The sequence below is a fragment of the Hydra viridissima genome, unplaced genomic scaffold (assembly GCF_058129835.1).
Source record: "Hydra viridissima isolate aposymbiotic clone 2 unplaced genomic scaffold, HvirCarnegie_v1 scaffold_8, whole genome shotgun sequence".
Classification (NCBI taxonomy): domain Eukaryota; kingdom Metazoa; phylum Cnidaria; class Hydrozoa; order Anthoathecata; family Hydridae; genus Hydra; species Hydra viridissima.
In genome coordinates, this window is record NW_028324307.1 from 4,987,430 (window position 1) to 5,008,937 (window position 21,508).

General features: G+C 30.6%; 2 protein-coding genes across 6 annotated transcripts in view; both read right to left on the reverse strand.

Moving 5' to 3' along the window:
- Positions 1-21,508, reverse strand: part of LOC145186875 (uncharacterized) — a 110,588-nt gene that overhangs the window by 52,368 nt on the left and 36,712 nt on the right. Inside the window, exons 19-24 of the mRNA XM_090094548.1 lie at positions 11,333-12,080; positions 10,612-11,161; positions 10,320-10,546; positions 8,473-8,618; positions 3,694-3,717; positions 3,474-3,510 (exon numbers count right to left, since the gene is read on the reverse strand). Coding sequence (XP_089950674.1) covers positions 3,474-3,510; positions 3,694-3,717; positions 8,473-8,618; positions 10,320-10,546; positions 10,612-11,161; positions 11,333-12,080 — 1,732 coding nt within the window. The remainder of the gene's footprint in view (positions 1-3,473; positions 3,511-3,693; positions 3,718-8,472; positions 8,619-10,319; positions 10,547-10,611; positions 11,162-11,332; positions 12,081-21,508) is intronic.
- On the reverse strand, positions 18,870-20,842 carry LOC149884702 (uncharacterized). 5 transcript variants are annotated; one of them, XR_016454773.1, is made up of 7 exons: positions 20,286-20,838; positions 20,017-20,176; positions 19,869-19,936; positions 19,692-19,766; positions 19,484-19,574; positions 19,006-19,175; positions 18,870-18,898 (listed from the first exon to the last, which is right to left on the reverse strand). XR_016454773.1 is itself a non-coding variant. In XM_090095121.1 (7 exons), the coding sequence occupies exons 1-7, from the start codon at positions 20,334-20,336 to the stop codon at positions 18,911-18,913; spliced, it is 621 nt and encodes a 206-aa protein (XP_089951247.1). In that variant the 5' UTR covers positions 20,337-20,842; the 3' UTR covers positions 18,906-18,910. The 5 variants fall into 5 exon arrangements, 4 of the variants coding, with proteins under 4 accessions (XP_089951247.1, XP_089951246.1, XP_089951248.1 ...); XM_090095121.1 differs by lacking the exon at positions 18,870-18,898 and having other exon boundaries at positions 18,906-19,068; positions 19,143-19,175; positions 19,707-19,766; positions 20,286-20,842; XM_090095120.1 differs by lacking the exon at positions 18,870-18,898 and having other exon boundaries at positions 18,906-19,068; positions 19,143-19,175; positions 20,286-20,842.

A 21,508-nucleotide genomic window follows, 5' to 3' on the forward strand; every position in this document is an offset into this window, starting at 1 on the left:
ATTTCTTAAAATGTTTTATACGTGGAGAAATATAGATCTGATTAGTTGCAATCAATTGCTAAGAATCACACTTGTAACTGTTAAATATGTGTTGTGGGAAAAGCTTCTACTTGTTTGCGCAAATTCTTTGCAGGAAAATATCAGAAATTTTCATTTATTTTTTTTTTTATTAATAAATATTAATTTCGATAACCTACAATATCAATACCGTGAAAGATATTTTCAAAGTTCGTTTAGCTACAAATTTCTATAATCACTAGTTAATAAAAAATCATATCTAAATTGATAATTAAAAATTTGTGATTTTTGATTTTTGTGATAAGTTTTTATTATTTTATCCCATAGTGCACAGGAACGAAGTGTAACTGTATGCTTTTTATAAAATGGTATGCTAAACAATATATTATCAAAATTAAACGGCATAAAACTTAAGTTAAAAAAAAAAATCTGATTTTATTTCTTCAAAGATGGATTTGAGGCAGTATTGGGCAATATATATGGGGTACGTTAGGATGTAAAGCGAATCTTTTTATATAATCATTTTTAAAATAACTGTAACAACTAAATTTTGTTTAAAAATGTTGGCCAATAATAAGAAATGTGAAAGAAAAGTTTACAAAGAAAATCTAAGAAAAGCAGAAAAATCTAGAGAAAAAATATATATACAACATCCTAATTTTCAAATAAAAATTTAAAATCACTGTTCAACTCGGGTGATTTAAGGCATGTCTCGCTTTTATAAGTGTTCGGTTGCACCACTAAACATTTCTTATGAGCAAAACTTTTTTTGACAATCAGTTCACTAAAATGAACGTTACCAGGCAAAAGCTGTGAAAAATTAAAATATTAATTTTTTACGACGTTATGGGTTATGACGGATTTTGTCTTTTCTGAAAAAGAAGAATATCTTTAAAAATAAACAAAATGATCTCTATGCACATCTTTTCCAGTAATGTTCAGTCTAGTACACTTCGATAACTGTTATTATCCACTTGTACAATTAGTGATTTGTGGTATGATTAGAAAATCCGACGTTTTTTTTATAAACTTCCGTCGTCGTCCCTAACACGACTAAAAGAAGCAAATATCGTTAACGGCAGTTTGATCAATAAAGTCGATAAGCGTAATTAAGATTTTTTTTGTCGGGTGAAACCATGTGATCAAATTTACATTTTATTAGACATGAAATTTTAGATTTTTAAATATTTTGCAGCTGTTTCAAGCAAAACAAAAATAATTTCTAGTTTGAATGTTTTACATGAAAATATGTTAAACCAGCTGTCTTGTTGCTATGTTTATCTTTTTTTTTTTGGTTTTTACTTGAAAACAAATTTAATGTTTCACTTAATCTTTTCTAATTTTTATGATTCATTTTCTGTGTAATATACTTGGTAAATGTTAGAGGTACATACATGCATACCTACCTACCTACCTACCTACCTACCTACCTACCTACCTACCTACCTACCTACCTACCTACATACATACCTAAATACATACATACACACACATACATACATACATACATACATACATACATACATACATACATACATACATACATACATACATACATACATACATACATACATACATACATACATACATACATACATACATACATACATACATACATACATACATACATACATACATACATACATACATTCATGCATTCATACATACATCTAAGTTGTTAATTTTTCAATTACTACTACAAGTTTTGTGAAATTTTCATTTTTCAGCAAATGTAATAATGATAAAAAACAAGACAAGTTTTGAAAGTACAAGGTAAAGTTCCAAAATCTGAATGTTTTTCATCAATTATTTGTCTTAAGTCAACCTTGAAGTCTTTATTGGTGGTTGGTCCAAATAAAACCTATACAAATATAAGAGAAAAATTCTTTAAACTTCTTCCTTGAATTCCATTAAAATTTTTTTTTCATAATATGATAACTGCATTATAATGTGTATAAAATACAAGGTGCTGGAACAGTATTGATAATTTTTTAGCCCTTGTTTCTCATTGGACAATTAAAAATACATATCAAGCACTCTTCAAAATGCAATATATTGAAATGAAAGTGTTAAGCAGATTGTTTTATCGCAAAAATAAGGAATGATAATATTAAATATTAATTAATCTTTTTTTTTTTTTTTTTTACCAATAAATAATCACTTTAAATAATTGTGTTAAATCTCGCAATAGGGTTTTGCTAAATGTCATTCATTCATCCAGCTTCTCCATTGTAAATTTTTAGTAAATACTTTGGAAAACTTTTGGAAGTTGACAAAGGCTTTTATATCCAAGGTTATGTAAAACACATGGTTGATCAGACTGATAGCAGGGCCAGTAAACCAAATTTTAATGCAATTTAAAAGACAATCTTTAACTGTATTTTGTTTTAGAAAGAAAATATTTTACCACCTTATGTTTATCTATAAGTTTTTATTTCCTAAGCTCAAGTAAGTTATTATCTCCTGATTCGTTTGAGTCAAATGTTAAGATGTAGCCTATGGTTGGGGTAATGAAATGTGAAAAAATAAAATTATCAGGAAAAATACACACCAGGGTCGACCTTTAGCCTTTTTGTATTATGGGCGAGTGACAACTTCCCCTTAAAAAGTCAAAAGACTTTTAGGGGGTATTTTATTACGTTTTTCCTATTTCTACCGTGCAAATTTCGAATTTCGCAAAAAAAAAAAAAGTGTACGAAGTTGAATAGGTTTGGAACATTTAAATTCGAACCTAAGAACATAGCTAAACTCTTTAAGTGTTTTTATATGAAAGCTAAAATTTTAGGAGGCCTAAAAGAAATCCATCATTCTCAAAAAAAAAAGTATGATGATTTTTAGTGCCAGCTTCTTCACATTCGTATCGAAAAAAGATCTAAAAAATTGTCCAATTTTTTCTTTAAGAAAAATTTGGTTGAACCAATTAAGGCATTTCTGAGCGGTATTCTCAAAAAGGATGTAATATTTTGGAACCTCAAGTTCAATAAGAACTTACACTTTAAATAGGTAAATATAACCATTTATATTTAGTAAAAATAAAGTACTATTTTTTGTTAAATATGAATGTATAGATTTGATAGATGTATATCTTTATCTATTATCGGCTGTTTCTATAAAAACATTGTCGGCCTTTGATAACGGTATACTTAACATCTAATTCTTAATGCGATCAATCCCGCGAGGTGAAAGCACGTCACACGCGTTTAAACAAAAATAACACGAAAAAAAAAACAAAATTTTCTCAGACTGGCATTAAATCACCCGAGAGTAATAGCACGAAAACTCTCTTGAAACAAACAAAAAGAGAAACGTCTTAAAACATTTTTTTAAAACGCCGGCCTTTACATTTAACAAGTATAAATGATTTAATTATAAATGTACGACGCACTGTATTCTAAAAACGATAATCTCATTTTTATCCCGTTATATTACAATTCTATAGTTATAAACTTACTTACTAGTTTGTGGGCTAATTGTAATTGAATAGAACAAAGGCTAAAAGATGGAAAAAAAAATAACCTTGCAAAATTATTTTTCATTAAAAGTAAAAACTTTGAAAAGAAGAAAAGAAACATCAGAAAAAAAAGTATTTAAAGAAGAAGAAAAAGGCTCTCATATTAGCATCAAACCATGTTTTTTTTACACCATTTAAATAAAAAAAAAAAAATAGCTTCTCACCAATATTGAAAAAAGTACTTGAAAAATCATTGTATTAATAATTTTTTAAGTGTAAAATGTTTGAAGTACAAACTCCAGTAACGTTTTTATAATAAAACGCTTATTTTGCTAAACGCATTTTATTTAATGTACAACAAACCAATTATTATGAAGACAAAACTCAAAAATATTCTGCATGTAATTATTTGAACTTCTAGCTCAACTTTGTTGTAATCTTTCGGCTGGTTACTTTATTTTATCAGCTTAATTATGACGTATTCAAGGTCAACATTGGTTGAAAATGCGGCGTAGATTAAAAGCCAACGTGTTCATTTTCTTCGAGCGGCATCGAAAATACGGTGAAAAAAAAAGAAAAAAAGAAATTCAGGAGAAAGATTTTGAGATAAGAGGTTTACGATAAGGTATTGCAGTAGAGAACTTTTGAGAACTCAAAGAGAACTTTTGAGAACTCAAATAGGATTATTAACGTTGCTTGGTGCAAAGCGTTTATTTATATACTTTAAGCTCAATAAGTCAAAAATGCGCTTTAAAAAAAAAGAGATGTCTAACTGAGCAAATCGTTTATTTCAATGTTTCCATAGAAACCAAATAATTCCATGAAATATTTTAACCCATACGATCACGTATAACCTTTTAGTTTTTTAGGACAGACACATTTTCAAAGTTCACCATGAAACAATCACCGCGAAAGACATTTCTTGAAATAATCATCATGAAAAAATTAATAAGTATTATAATTTTTTCACCACACCACAATACTTATATATAAGTATTGTGGCCACCACAGCAAACCATTTGAAGAATAGTTGTAGTAGAGATATAAGCATTCATATTGGATCAAATATAAGGGCCTGTTTATATGGAAAGCGGGCTGGCTCGGCAAACGAGCCAGCCCGTTTACCGAGATATCGACGTTATTAATATTTTAACTTAATTTTATTTTGCGTTTATATGAATAAACAAACTAGCCCGGATCGCTATCCGGGCCAGCTCATTTATTCATATAAACGCAAAATAAAATTAAGTTAAAATATTGATGACGCCGAGATCTCGGCAAAAGGGCTAGCTCGGCAAACGAGCCAGCCCGCTTTCCATATAAACAGGCCCTAAGTGGGAGAAAATGCTAAAAGGTAATTCCAATAGCAAAAATTGCTGGTGTAGCAATTGCAAATGTTCTAGCCTTTACAAGGTTACATAACACAGCCTCTGCTCTTTTAAGTACCAAATCTCCATTGGAAAAGATCTAGAAGATAATGAAGTAGTGATTTTTTTTTGGTAGGTAGTTTAAGCTGTTTTACAACCAATTTTTTTTTTATCAAACAATAGAATTATAAATTTTTTTACTGTTTATGAGATATTGCGCACAAAAAAATATAGGAATATTTTTTTTTATTTCCCAAAAAGTTAAATAATAAACGCACAAATTTAAAGCAAGGCAAAAATCTGGGTTTTTTTAACCCTGTAGGTTGCCATTGGTGCTATTAAATCTTAAAAGTAAAAAGATCTAATAAAAGAAAAAACACATGACTGGATATATATTTAATGATATGTGCCCTTTAATTGTATACTAATACAATGATTCTCGGACTTTTACTGGTGCGGTCAAATACAATGATTCTCGGACTTTTATTTGTACGGTCAAATGTTAAAAGTTTTTTTGTTGAATCCTGAAAAAATGTTTTAAGCACACAGCAAAATGAACATTATGCTGATTGAGACCGAAAGATTTTCGTGATTTTTTTAAAACTTTTGGTCTCAATTTAGATCTTTGTGTCCCTGCGAGCTCTACGAAATTATGAGCAACATATTTCATTACAGTAACCTGTTTCTTTCTTTCTTTTTTTTTTTTTTTAAAAAAAAAAAAAAAAAAAATTAAAGCAGTTGCTGTTTAGCTTAGCTAAAGATCTTAAATAAATGTCAAATAAAATTTTGCATCGTTTTCTCGCACCGAATTCAATGTTGCGATTCTGCATCTTCTCTTCTCCCCCTGGCAGAATTTTCGCATATAATTTATACTTCTCAAAATCCATAAAAATCCTTCAAATACCGCCATAAAAAACCGCTCGTATTATATTTACAATAGTTTTTTGTTAAAAGCCATTAGATAAAGGAAACCACGTCAATTCTTTCCACCACTTTATACGATTGCTTCCGCGCAATTCATTTACAGTTGGCTAACTATTAAGTTAGCATTATATTTCGTTTTGTTATTTTTTCTTTCTAGTGTAGTCAAAATAGACTGAAAATGGGGTCAACCTGGACAAAGTTTGTAAAAAGCAGTGTTTGATATCATTAGAAGCGTAATTTTATGTACTTTAAGCAGGAAAAAGTCCACCGAATAACTATTTAGGAAAAAAGATATGGCTATTATACTTAGGGTCACTATTTTACATTTTTGACAATATTATAATTTAATGGAATTCCTAATTATGCTGAGTTTGATTATTATTGTTTATTTATATAAATAAAATGTAAGTTTGCATAATTTGTTTTTTAATTCTTAGAAATATATAAAATGAACTTTGTTTATTTATTTAATACAAGGGATCTGGTACCAAGTTTAACAAGCAATATAACAAGTTTTTGTTATATTGCTTTAGGCCTTTTTTTTCTATTTAATGTCTAATATATTAAAATATGCCAAAAATAAAATGTCAAACTTTAAATTTTTTGTACAAAAACATTGAGCATTAATCATTTACTGACACATTAGTGTTAATGCGCAAAATATTTCTCTAGAAATAGGCATTTTATATTATTTAAAATTACGAAAAAATGGATGACGATATTTGCATTATCTGTAAAGAAACAACCAACGCTACACTTGTTTCTGTGGGAGAAAAAGGAACAAAAACTATATTTGAGTTTTCAAAGCTTAGAACTGACTCCCAACTAACCAACTTTTTGAACAGAAAAACCAGCATCAAGGTTCATTCTGTTTGCAGAAAAGATTCAGAAAATCCTCTAAAGAAGAAACGTAAGCTACGCTCAGAAGTAAGTTTTAATTGAAATGTCAATTCGCTTAATATACTAAAAAGTATAAAAATATATAAAAATTATATATAATATAAATGTACATGGCAAATGGTAAAAGAGTAAAAAAGACTTTTTGAATGAATTCTCGGTAGTGTTAATAAAAATAATATTTTTTTAGGAAAATTTTTTTTGGAAAAAAAACTGTTTTATTTGTGGAAAACTAGCTATTGTGGATCCTAAACATCTAGATCGTGCCAATATAATCCATGTAGAAACAATGTGTTGCAAAGAAAATCTTCTTAAAATGTGTAAAAAGAGAAATGTCGATTGGTCATCTAGTGTTAGCCACCGTTTGAATGGATGCATTGATTTGGTTGCCAGTGAGGCTGAGTATCATTCTAAATGCTATCAACTATTTTCAATGAATAGACTGTATGTTAGTTTGATAAAATGAAAATTTTAATTTTGAACTTGGTATATTATAATAAATTATAATATAACTTATTTATTGTTTGTTTCTCTGATTAAATTTTCTTAGATCAAATTCATCTGTTTCAAAACCTGGTCGTAGTGAGGATGGTAAAATGTCACAAAACTTTGATAAACTTTGCATGTATTTTGAAGATGCAATGGCCCCTATGACAACGTGTGATATGCATACAAAAATGATTGAACTAGCAGGATCGGATGACAAAGTTTATCGTAAAAAGCGACGCAAAACCAAACCTTATTTGTTTTAATGATACTGCGAATTTCATAATTCAGAAGTCCATAAAAGAAATGGCACAAGACAACATAAGTGAATGTGAAAGAATTATTAAAACAGCTGCAAAGCTTATAAAAGTAGAAATAAATGCTCAAAACTTTAATACTAAAGAGTACCCTTCTAACTTAAATATTGAAAATTATTACGATAGCTTAACTCCTCTTCTTCGTCTTTTTATGAGAATTTTGATAAAAGACGAACTAAAGCAATTCTCAAAAGGTCAAGCAGTTATAAAAGCTGTAAGGCCAAGATCATATATACCACCATTGCTGTTTGGATTAGGTGTAGAAGCAGATCATATGTTTGGCTCTAAATGGTTAATAAATCAGCTATTCAAACTAGGATTTTCCATTAGTCCGTCCGAGGTAACTCGATACAAGCATTCAGTTGTTAGAAGTGAAGAGAAAGCTATTGAAGCGTCACTTAAAGAATCTTTTACCAAATGGGTAGCTGACAATGTTGACCATAACATCTGCACTATTGATGGTGAAGATACATTGCATGGCATTGGGATTATTTCAGTTGGTACAAAAGATCTAAATTAACCATTAAATATACCAATTCGAATTAAAAGAGTAATGTCTCGAATAACAAAAATGCACTCCCAGAATAAGATCCCAATTCTTTCGTACGATACTCCAGAAGTGTCTTGTTTGTCTAAAATCATTTTCAAGCCTATTTCTCAACTTAAGTCACCTTCAGCCATACTTTTATCTACTGGAATTGATCTTCTGTGGCATTTATTAAATACATTTCGTTCAGTTAAAAATAGACAACAATGGAATGGTTTTATGCAAAAGCATCAAAAAAATGAAAATCATTCACCAAAAAGTGACATCTTTATGCTCCCTATAATCAATATTAATCAATCAGACGAAAACTGTATTTATTCTACTTTGATGTTTGTAAAAAATCAGGCTAAGGCTTTAGGTGTTCCACCAAGTGTAACATTTGACCAATCTTATATGTATAAAGGCATTTGAAAATGCAAGTTCCCAAGATCTTAGTATAGTTGTTCGTTTAGGGGGTTTTCATACTTTAATGAGTTTTCTTGGATCAGGATTTGAAAGACTGTTAGAACCAATATATGCAAAGAATTCAATATGCCATATAATTTCTGGGAAAGCAGTAGCACGAGCACTTCGTGCACACTTTTTAGTTGAGTCAAACATATTTGACTCAACTAAAACACACACTTTTTATTGAAATATATTAGACAAGTAGTTCAATTTGTTTAAATAAAATCATTTTGCATTTGTATTTCTTTTTTTCAAAAAAAAAAAGTTTTTTTGGAGGGAGGGGGGGAGCCCACCCCCCTGGCCTCCCCGGTGTTGATGGGGATGTATTGTATTTTTTTAAAATTGCTTATTGTATATTATATATTTATCATTTTTTGATGACATATTATTAAATAGAAAAACCATTTAGACATTTAGTGTTTTTTTAATGAAAGTGTGAAAAAACGACGTTATTACACAAAAAGTTATTGCAACAAAAAATAGTGTAAATAATTTTGCCCAAGAGGCTATTTGGTGGACTTTTTCCTGCAAAATGTATATAAAATTGCGGTTCTAACGATACCAAACACTGCTTTTTACAAATTTTGTCTAGGTTGACCCTCAAGTTGACTACATTATTCGTATTAACTGACAATGAAAATCTTATTGGTGGAGATTTTTGTTTTAATTGACACTGTGTTAGCTGCAAATTAGTTCTTGGAAAAATTTTTTTTTGATTTGAGTTTAGCTTTTCGACTTTTATTTAAATTTATTTTGGTTCTATGAAAAACGAGAGTTTTTTTTTTTTTCGTGAATATATTAATTCAAGGATTTGTTAAAGGTCTTTTAGCAAATTAACTGCATGTTTATTTCATTTGCTTTTTGCTGTTGAGTTGAACAACCTACTCGATAAAAGTAATTTTTTCTTGCCTATTTGGTTTTTGACTAGAGTTGTTAGCATTTGCATTTTAATTAATTTTTCAGTTTAATGACACCAACACTGTATATAGAACTAACTTACGTTTTGTATATATAGGAAATATATCTGATTTTTTATATTTGCAAAAAACTGTTCAAAATCTTTAGCCTGTGGCTCCATAAGTTTATGTTATTTGTATTTTGATATCATTTGTTCGGTGGCGACAAGTTTAGTTATAATTAATATTTGTGTTATATTATATTAATGTTTTTTTAGATTTTTTATTAATAGGTTAAATGTTTATTGCGTTTTATCTTACTGCGATGTCTAATTTAAGTTCTTGAGAATTTTAGAGGTCTTTGGATAAATGTGACTACTATAAAAAGCCGGTTCTGGCGCATTTTCATTTTCCGCCCCATATACTGTATGAAAATGCTGGTTCTGGTTCATTTCCGCCACTCTTAGCAAGTCATTAATTTTATATATGAGCCGCTCAGAAGCGAATGCGGTTAAATCCATTTTTTGATATATACTGATTATTGGAAATTTTGATGAAATAAATAATAATCTTCTTAGTTATTAAAGGATTTACTCGTTGGTTACTTTACACACTTTTCTAATTAAATCAATAAACCAAAAATTTTAAAAACTAATGTATCAAAAAACATTAATTTTCTCAATTTTTGTGTTTTGGACTTAACCGCATTGGCTTCTGAGCGGCTCATATATTAGTGAATAATGTGAAATATAAAATAGGTCGCTTCGTTTTTTTTGTGTGTGAAGCTTGGTTAGAATCTAAGAGTCCATGGGATAGACTTTTTAAGTATATATTTATGATATCTTGCTAGTTTTTGTTTTTGATATTCCTTATCTTTTTGTTCTTTTTCTAGTATATTTTTGAATAATTCTCTATCTTTCAATGGCAATCTTCTTAAAGCCCTTTCTTTACGTTTTTCTGCGTTCATACAGATTTTGCGATAATGTTCATAGCTGGGGTATACGTGTATAACGTTTCTGTTTAATTCTGTGTCAAACTCTTTAATTGAATAAGTTATTTTTCCACTAGCTTCAGTTGGTCTTTTAATTATTTGCCGTTGTTCAATGATTTCATACTTTTCTGGTTGAATAAAATTAAGTAGTTCACTGTAACAAAGTTCAGCATATTCTTCTTCTTCTGTTATACTCATCTTCAGTCTTTTATAACAAGAAAAAATTTATTTCAGTCATTTTAAAAAGTTTTTTTCTTTTGTATAATTTACAAAATTAAATTTAAAAAAGGAATGCTTGAGAAGGGTGAGTTTGGACCGAGCAATAATCCATATCCAACAGATTGATACTTTTTTCCATTTTTAACAAAGAGTCCTTCTCCAATAGTAGGTTTTACCCAAGGCTTTAAAAAGATTCCTGATCCTGCGGCAGTCATTTTCATTCCATTTCCATTCTTTTTCAAATAAACTACACCTCTTCCAGCAATTTTATCAACCATAGCAGAACCAGCAGAAGAACCTACACCTGCTAACAATCCGGTGGCTAGAGCTGGAACTACTTTTGTGGCAAGAGTGCTGCCTATCATACCTAATAACGGTAAAAGAGCTCCGATAAATCCACCTTCAATGGTTGAGTTGTGTGATAATTGTTTTTTACTCAGTTTGAGTGTGACTCCGGTTCCGTTATTGTATGCTTTTGTAATTTTATTGAGTTGAAATTTTGTTACTGCTAGAATATGTTCACCTTCTAGATCTGAATGAGATAGTCTTATATTGACATCACTCTTTTCTTGAATCGCTTTTTTTATTTTATCAGATTGACCTTGCGAAATATTTATTTTTACTTTTTGGTAGTTGCTCATTTTTTAAATAAAAGAAAAAAATTATCGTTGAACAGCACTGCTCGTAAAAAGGTCTTGAAGCACGGAGGTTATTCTTTCTCTAACGTGAAATCTGAGGATAATGTCTTCACCTCTAAAGTCGATTAAATTACCGTTTTGATCCACAATTCTTGTTTCCATTCTTGAAATTCTACCCACTATTATTGGTAAGTATATCAAGTGGAAAGGTTTTTCGCTAATTTTGTAGCCTGGAGGAGAGTCAGGATGAAAAGAGTAAATGTCAGATGTTCTTTTTCCGTTATCATAAGATGCTCCGATAACATCGTTTGTGATTCTGATGATGGTCACATCGTCTATTCTCGAAAGTGCTTCAGACTCGTAATAGTCAATATAACTTGTTACTTTATTTGGATCTGTCGGATCTTCTTTTTTCTCTACATAGGTATATTCTGCTTTATTAAATCCAAGAACAGTGGCTAAACTGTTATTCACGTTGAAATCCACCCAATATTTTGTTGTAGATCCAGGTTTTCCAAATTTCAGTGTAGATCTTAAAGTGGTTAGGCTTGCGCCGATAACAACACCATCCGTTCTATACAAGTTTCCAACTTGTTTTTTCATTTCATTCTGAAGATAATCATTAATCTCGCTAATTTCATACGCTCCTTCTTCGATGTAAATGGTGTAGCTGTTTGAACCGGCGTTGGGGCTGTATCTGAAAACATTATTTGTCGAATTGATGTTGGTGTAACTGTGAACAGTGTCAAAACCAACAAGAGCCATTTCATACTTTTTATTAGGTTCGAATTCGATGGGGTTGTCAAACTCAGTTTGGATGACGCTGTTTCTTACGGTTGGAGTTTCTTTTTTTGCTTTTGCAAGGAGATAAAATCCGCTCATCTTTTTATATAGGATTAGGAAAATAAAAATTGTCAAATCCGCTTCGATATTTTCCACAATCCTTTTTTGAGGATAAATCAATGACTGCAAATCCGTGTGGTTGAGACCAACAATATTTACAAAACTTTTTAAACTCTTCTTTTTTCATATCGCTTGAAACATGATCTCGGTAAATATGATCTACATTCTTTGAGTATTGAGGAAAGAGACAGATAAAATTAGTGTTTTCTCGGATGGTTTGTCTTGGCAGCATAAAATAGTTTTGAGCTAGGTAAAAGCAGTCGACCTTAGAATGTCTTCCTCGGATATAATATTTTTCGCACTTGTTTTGTTTGGTCAATTGCAAATCATCAAAGATCATTAAATTGTTTTTGGTAGCATTAAGATCTTCTGGTTCTGGCACATCGTCCGCTGTTTCGAAAAATTGACATTCCATATCCTCTGTGTTATTCCATTTTTTTGAAATTTCCTCAATAACATATTCAGGACTTACGTTTAATTGTTCAATTTTGCTTTGAATGTTAAACAAATCAAGAATGATTTCTTTCGGTAATTTCTTCTCGAATAAGTTTTTTAATATTTTATATTCTGGCTGAAAAAGAGTTTTTCCAAACACTTGTAAATGATTATAGTCTAACCAGCCAGGTCTTAAAAGTAAATTGAGTAGCAGCGTCGTTTTACCACAACCTGATTTTCCAATAATGATTCCACGTATACTTCTAGGTAAAAGTTTGTTGTTTTTCCTTTTGCTTTTATTCACATTCCATGACAAATCAATCACTTCCATTTTTTATTATATCGAATATTAAAAATGTACTGTGTCAAATGCAAAAGAATAACAGAGACGGAAAACTTAAACCATGCTATAAGCAAAAACAATAGAAATATGCTTAAAGGAACTTGCGTCATCTGTGGAACAACCAAAAACAAATTTGTTTCGGCTGCAAAAGGAGGAGACTTGGTGGAATCGATAAACAATTTTTCAAAAAAAAATCAAGCTTCCTTGGGCAAAGTTTCCAGGGGATATGCACGTTCCAGGTATGAACTTTGCAGGACCTGGAACCAATTTAGACAAAAGACTCACTTCTACAGGCATGTATCAAGATTGGAGCAAACCGGTGGAAAGAGTGGACAATGCTGCATATCATCATGATCTCGCTTATAAGTATTTTAACGACAAGCAAAACAGAAATTTAGAAGATCGAATGATGCTTGAAGAAATGAACTCTATACAAAACCCTACACAGAGAGAAGTAAACGAACAAAAAATCATCGAACCCATCATCAAAGCCAAAGCCAAATTCGGATTAGGCGTTAAAAAAAACCACCGGAGAACCTGAAATGGACAGACCAACTTGCAAACGAGCTTCATAAACCAGTAATACATCATTTCAGAAGAAGAAAAGTGTTTGTGAATGACATTGATGAAATATGGGCTGTTGATTTGGTTGACATGCAGTCGTTTTCAAAATTCAACAACGGAATTAAATACTTACTCATGGTTATTGATGTGTTTTCAAAGTATGGATGGATTGTTCCGTTAAAGAGTAAAACTGGAGTTGATGTAGCTAACGCTCTAAGCAAAATATTTGATGAGAGAAAGTGTGCCAAAATGTGGGTGGATAAAGGAAAAGAATTTTATAACAAGCATGTAAAAGCTCTAGGTGCGCAATTATACTCCACTGAAAATGAAGAAAAAAGTTCTGTTGTTGAACGATGGAATAGAACAATGAAAGAGAAAATGTTTAAATACTTTTCAGCTAACAACACCAATAAATACATTGACGTTTTAGACAAAATGGTTGATAACTACAACCACACCAAACACTCTTCCATTAAAATGACTCCAGTTGAAGCTAGCGATAAAAAGAATAAAGGTAGGGTATGGATGAATCTAAATGGAAAGGTGAAAACAGAAAGACAAGAACCTAAATTTTCCATTGGAGATAAAGTGAGGATCACTAAAAAGAAATCACATTTTGAAAAGGGGTATACACCGAGATGGACAGAGGAGGTTTTTACTATATCAGAAATTCAGTACACAGACCCACCCACGTATAAAATATCAGACCATCATGGCGAAGAAATACAAGGTACATTTTATGAACAAGAAATGCAAAAGACCAATCAAGACATATTTAGAATTGAAAAAGTCATTCGCAAGCAAAAGAACAGATCCTTAGTCAAATGGCTAGGATATCCTGATACGTTCAACTCTTGGGTGGACAATAGAGAAGTGATTTCTATGAAAAAATGAGTTAAATAATTTTCTTTTCTATATAAAAGAAATGAATTTTATTACGATTGAAAATTTTGATGAGAGCAAATTATCAGTTGGAGAAATTTACTCAGCAACAAAACCAGTCGTATATCAAAAGATACCAGTAAAATATTCTTATCCAAATGGAGATGATTCTCTTTTATTACGAACACCAACGTTATTTTCGTATGATGTGTGTGAAAATAAAGATCCGGTAACACAAAAATTGACTGGATATTCCATGTCCTTTGTTTGCTTTGATGCAAAAAATAGAAAGACAGAAGAAGAAGCAAAATTTATTAGCATGATGGAAAAGATTACTTTGTTTATTAGAGGTGAAGTAGATAAATTGTCAACCAAACTTAAAAAGGGAGGAAGAAAAAAGCAAATTAATTCAGACGAATTGAGTATTTTAAAATATAAACCTGATCATCCTGAAGCAGCGCCAGTGGTTTACGCTAAAATGTTTATAAAGAAAAATGAGAAAGACGAAATACTTATTACTTCTGTATTTTATAGAAAGAAAACAGATCTTGATATAAAAAATGGAATCAAAGGAGAACGTAATAATAAAAATTTAGTCAGCTCTTCTGGACATGATTTTTTAAGGCAGCGATGTTATTCCATTGGAGGACTTAGAATTGAAGGGGTGTATATCGGTCCTTCTATTATGTCTATTCAAGTCAAACTGGTAGAAGCTGTCATCGTGAAAAATGCATCTTTTTCTCGTAACATCATGATGTGTGAAGGATTGGATTTAGGGGAAAAAGAATCGGATGATGAAATGCGAGTTTTTTAAAATCCTTTGAATTTTAAAAAATGATTGATGTAGAAGGAATTGTACAACCGAACAAGCCTCTAACAAACTTTCAATTAATAGATGCTGCGAAAAAGCTCAAAATTAAAAACTTTAGAGGTGTTTTTGTGAGGGATGAATTGCCAAAAAAGACAAGAAAAAAAGAATGCGGTATTGTCAACACGGGAGATTCTAGCACAGATGGATTTCATTGGGTCTGTTGGTATAAAGACGGAGACAAAAAATACAGCTTTGACTCTTATGCTCAGCCTGTACTTGTAGAGCTGGTAGACTACTTGAAAAGTCCTATCTTTTACAACAGCGAAAGGGTGCAATTTGGTGATACGTCTTATTGCGGTCACTTGTGTCTTTACGTTTTAAAAAAATTGCAGGAAGGAGTTGACTTTCAAAGCGTTGTTAACCCAATTTGGTGAAAAAAAATTCGTGTCTATATAAAATGATTGACAAATTTGGTAGAACTGAATTGCGAAGGTATTTTTATGATCCTTCTTCATCATCGGCTATAACAGGTGACCTCTATGTCAGAACAGATGGAAACAGCACCATCAATGCAGACATGGATTTCAACTCTCATAAAATCATCAATTTGGGTGAACCGACTAACGCACACAATGCTGCCACTAAAAATTATGTAGACAATCACGTGACAGGTGGTACTGGAACTGTAGTGAGAATTGCAGATTTGGATTTAAATTTTCACAAGGCAGTCAATTTGAACGAACCAACCAATTTGCATGACGCTGCCACAAAAAATTACGTGGATGTGAGTTCGAGTCTGTGTGTTAACACCGATGGATCCAGTACAATCACGGGAATCATTGACCTGAACTCTCACAAACTGATCAATGTAACTGATCCAACCAATTTAAAAGACGCTGCAACAAAAGAGTATGTAGACACCAAAGTCGCTTATAATAATATTTCTTATGTAGACATTAACATGACGTCTCACAAATTGACTAATTTGGCTGAACCTACATCAGCCTCAGATTCAGCCACGAAAAATTATGTGGACACGCATGCGTCAGGTGGAACGACTGTGGGAAATGCAGATTTGGATTTGAATTCACATAAATTAATCAACGTGCTCGATCCCTCCAACGCACAAGATGGAGCAACCAAAAGTTATGTAGAGTTGCTGTTGCAAAAATCGAGTTTAACCAGTGTCGTTCCAAGCTCTAGTTTTACCAGTTTAGGCTTAAAGTCTCAGACGGTAGCAGCGTTAACGACTTCTCCTGTGTTTGCGTTTTCCGGAAAATCTGGAGTGTTGAGAAGGTTGTGGTTGGCTTTATACAGCACATCTGGAACGAATAATCCAGGTCAAGTTTTTCTTCGAATTTTTACAGACGGAGAGATCAATGTAGGAAATTATTCAGAAACTACAGAAGGAATCGGAGTGGACAATACAGGTCTTGATACTGATTTGCTTTTTTCTCCTTTGGAAGGAGCTTTTTACGCCAATTCTTTGCAAGGTTGCAACATGTTTAACACCACTTCCTTGGGAGGATATTTCACGTTGGATATGCCTTTCAGAAACGACATCTCCATTCAGCTCGTGAACAGAAATGCGACTCCTATCACGTATTGGATTCAGCCGTTTATTTCCACACTTGCTTCTATTCCTGCCACCATCCCTCTTTTCAAGCTGTACTGCAGAATGTTTCGATATTTGAATACCACTTACGGTAGCGAATACATTTTGCTGAACACCAAAGGGAAAGGAAATGGTTTGTCGTTGAAATACATCAGGATGCATATCATTGGCTCCTCTGTAAACTGGTGGGAGTCGAAAGTAGAATGTACGACGGAGATTTACCTCCAGGCAACGGAACCGTTCTAACTCCTTGGACACCGTACAACACCAACAATTACACAAGCTTTCCAGGATATGACGGTGATAGCAAATGCACATGCATTTTTTCCTCCTCTGGATTGGAAGATTTTTACTTGTCGTCATGGAACGGATCAAATGTGACATCGTTTAACAACAAATCGACTGGACTGCTTTACCAATCTACAGCCTCTATTGGTTCTACATCCACCATTTCTTTTTACAGAAATTTCGGAGAAGCAGATTCTATGCCTACTGTCGCAGCTGGTAGAAGACTCGTTGTCACGCTCAACTCTGGTGATGCACAAGTCGGTCAATCTGGAAGCTTTTACTTTCTTCTCGGACAAGTCTATTATTACGCCTAGTGTACGTTAAAGGACGCACGCAGTAGTGAAACCAGAAAAATAATGTAATATATGTCTATATTACACTATTTTTTACATGTACGGAATAAAATGATGTATAAAAAATATTTTTTTGTAATAATAAAAATGGAATACAATTACGATGCTAAATCTAAAATTTATCCAGTTCTTCCAACAGCTCCTGCAGATGAAGGACATAGTTACCGACTTCAAAAAATAAATGAAATCCAAAAAGAGATGGACAACGAGAGGAAAAAGAGAGTACATTTGAGCAAAAAGTATCATCGCGCTTTCAGAATCATTTCTTTTGTAGACACTACGTTGCAAGCAGGTGGTGTTGCACTTGGAGTTGTTGGAATTGGAACTTTGAGCACCATCGCTGCTGCCCCTGTTGCGATTGCGTGTGAAGGTGTGGCTATTGGCATGATGCCATGTGGTTTGATTGAGGAGAGCAGACACATAAATATTTGATTCTAAAGCATTTAATTGCCATTTAATTTGTTTGAGTTGTATCATTTACAATCTGAAAAGGGATATTTTCTCTTTAAAAAACGTGTAAGAGAAAAAAAAATTTTAACAACCAAACATTATCATTGATATTTGTTTTATTTGGAATAAATTTTTGGTTAAGATCACTACTCTTCAAAAAACGATTCTGACGGTTCGGTTAAATTAAAAGATAAATTTTGGCCAGAATTTATGCTGTAAATGGTTCGATCCTTTACAAGTTCTACTTTTCTTTCTACTTAACATAATTTCTAATGTGGCACAGGACGCCATATAATAAAAACCACATTCAGTAATAAAAACTAAGTTTGAGACTAAGTTTTTACATTCTAATAAGGGGAAATCGAGACTTGTTTTACTCGTTAAATTAATCTGAAATGAGCAATAAAGTTGTACGATTTTTTCTTCTAAAATAAGAAACAGCAAATGTCTCAGACATGAAATTATGTCAAAATATGTGGACAGAAAAATGTTTCTGACATAATTTATGTCGGCAGAAAATGTCTCAGATATAAAGTTATGTCAAAATATGTGGACAGAAAAATGTTTCTGACATAATTTATGTCGACAGAAAATGTCTCAGATATAAAGTTATGTCAAAATATGTGGACAGAAAAATGTTTCTGACATAATTTATGTCGACAGAAAATGTCTCAGACATAAAATTATGTCAAAGTAAGTTCGCAGAAAAATATTTCGGAAATATTTTATGTCGGCAGAAAATGTTTTAGACATAATATTATGTCATAGTTGGTAGGCAGAAAAATATTTCGGACATATTTTATGTCGGCAGAAAATGTTTTAGACATAAAATTACGTCAAAGTTGGTAGGCAGAAAAATATTTCGGATATATTTTATGTCGGCAGAAAATGTTTTAGACATAAAATTATGTCAAAGTTGGTAGGCAGAAAAATATTTCGGACATATTTTATGACGGCAGAAAATTTGTCTTGGACATATTGGACAGATAACAACTCTGACTGCATTGGATAAGTCCTGGGTTGATTTTTCTAATGAACTTAACACACAAATAATCCCTAAAAAAGTCATTAAAGCAAATAAGTTAAAATAATAAAGTTAATATTATAAAATGCAATGCATTTCAGAAACAATAAAGCCAAATAGAAAACAAAATAACATTCACTTTTTTCATATTCAGAATGCTTTTTCATTGATGTCTCCATTGTAGTGAGAAGTTGAGCAAATCCTAATTAAATAATCATTTAAAATTTTTTAACGATGCATAAATTATTTTTAAATGCATTTCAAAGCTTTACTTACTATTTTCATTGCATTCCTTTCCTTTAAGATCCCCTTAAATACAATACAGCTATATTAACTTCATTAAAAATAAAATGACATCATGGAGACCCCTCCAAACCACAAAAGTGTGGAACCCTGTGTACATACATACATACATACATACATACATACATACATACATACATACATACATACATACATACATACATACATACATACATACATACATACATACATACATACATACATACATACATACATACATACATACATACATACATACATACATACATACATACATACATACATACATGCATACATACATATAAAAATGTAGATATGTATAAATTTAAAGACACCTGTCGCTCTTTCTTGCAGTTGTTCTCTTAAAACTTTATTCTCTTCTTTCAGTTCATCAAGTTTAATTTCTAAAGCAACTTTATCTGCATTCTAAAATAAGAACATAAAGGAATACTGAATTGAACAAAGTTTACTATTAAATTAAAAAGAATTTACCACAAACCCATAGTTAAAACTAGAAGTATTTATAATATACAATAAACGTACAATGTTTTTAATAACTTCAATGTCTTCTTCAACATGCAATCGTTTAGCTTTTGCACAACTTTTACCATCATATTTCTAAATTAAGCTGATAAACTAGAATGAAATATTTTTAAATAGCATTTAACATTTATAAAAAGTTCTTAAAAATGTTCATCTTAACTACACACTTAAAGTTACCTGATTTGGTAATGGTGGCACAACTTTTACAAGGGCATTTGCTTGATTGTTTAGCTCCTCCAAATCATCTTAATTATTTAAAATATAAAATATTATAAATATTTTTCCACCTGCATATAAATGTATATATATCCTAAATTTTACTTACCCCCCGATTTCAAGACCTTTGCCTCATAATTTTTCCAAGTAGGAGAACCAGACTTTAACGTCTGGTTCTGCAACAGTGCATTGAAATGACTTGATGGCCACTCTACAACAACATTTTCTCCATATGTAACAGGACCTTTAATCCAGTCAGTTCGACCAACCTATATGAAATTAGTTAACTAATAATAAGTATTTATTTTTAAAGAGATTTTATACCTTTACTCTATCAAACTTTTCCATTTTATCAAAAAAGAAAAATTAAAATAATACCTCAATAGAATTATCAACAACAAAATTGTAAATAGAATATTCAAAATTCATTTTAATTTAAGTCTTTTCTTTGCTATTTCAAAAAGTCAAAAAAACTAAAAAGCAATAAATGATATTAACAAATTTAAAAAATAAAATAAAATAATCTTCTTTTTATAATAATCCTCTAATTATTATTGTCCTCTGTAGTTGCTCTTTTTTAAATTTCTTATGTTTAATTTATACAAGCCAAAGTAAGGAAGTCATTCAATTTATACCAGTCAAAAACAAGGAAGTCAGACACATTGACTTTCTGTTGTAATAACAAAAATATTAAAATACTGATAATATAAATTTTCCCACAGACTAATGGGAAAATTTAAATGAAGTTTCTGTTTATACAAGCCAAAAAAGAAACAAAATAGAAATAAAGTGCTGCAATAAAGCACATGATTAGTAATAAGAAATATTTTTACTATTAGTAATTAATGATATTTTATTTTTATTATTATTAATTTTGAAAATAAAAGTTTCTTTATTTTAATGATTTTTTTAAACAATTTTAAATCTTTAGTTGACTCTTAATGCATCATGTTTATTAATATTTACATTAATTTAGTTATGAACTTTTTGAACTATTTCTTATAAACTTACCACCCAAAACACCTAACTTCAACATTTTGATTTTGTTTTTGTTAATCTTTTATATTTTAGAGGATCCTTATTGATATATATCTTATATATATATATATATATATATATATATATATATATATATATATATATATATATATATATAACACACACACACACATAGATATATATATATATATATATATATATATATATATATATATATATATATATATATACACATATATATATATTTGGTAATAATATATGTTTGGTAATAACCTTCTGTATTGGATCTACCATGGAAGGCGTTAGTGACTTTTCCACCTTTTTCATAGATTTTTCTGTTGTAGATTAAATGTAGTAATAATAATAATATTAATAATAATAATAATAATAATATTAATAATAATAATAATGATAATAATAATAATAATGATAATAATAATAATAATAATAATAATAATAATAATAATAATAATAATAATAATAATAATAATAATAATAATAATAATAATAATAATAATAATAATAATAAATATACTTATATGGTAAAGTCTATTTTATTTAGGTAAAGTAAAATGAAACATTACAAACGTTATCTTCAAGCA

Coding starts and splice junctions, on each gene's coding strand:
- LOC149884702 (XM_090095120.1), bottom strand. CDS start 20,336: ATGAATTTTGAATATTCTATTTACAATTTTGTTGTTGATAATTCTATT. Junction 20,177..20,285: donor TTGTTGATAATTCTATTGAG/GTATTATTTTAA, acceptor AATTTCATATAG/GTTGGTCGAACTGACTGGAT. Junction 19,937..20,016: donor AAAGGTCTTGAAATCGGGGG/GTAAGTAAAATT, acceptor TAAATAATTAAG/ATGATTTGGAGGAGCTAAAC.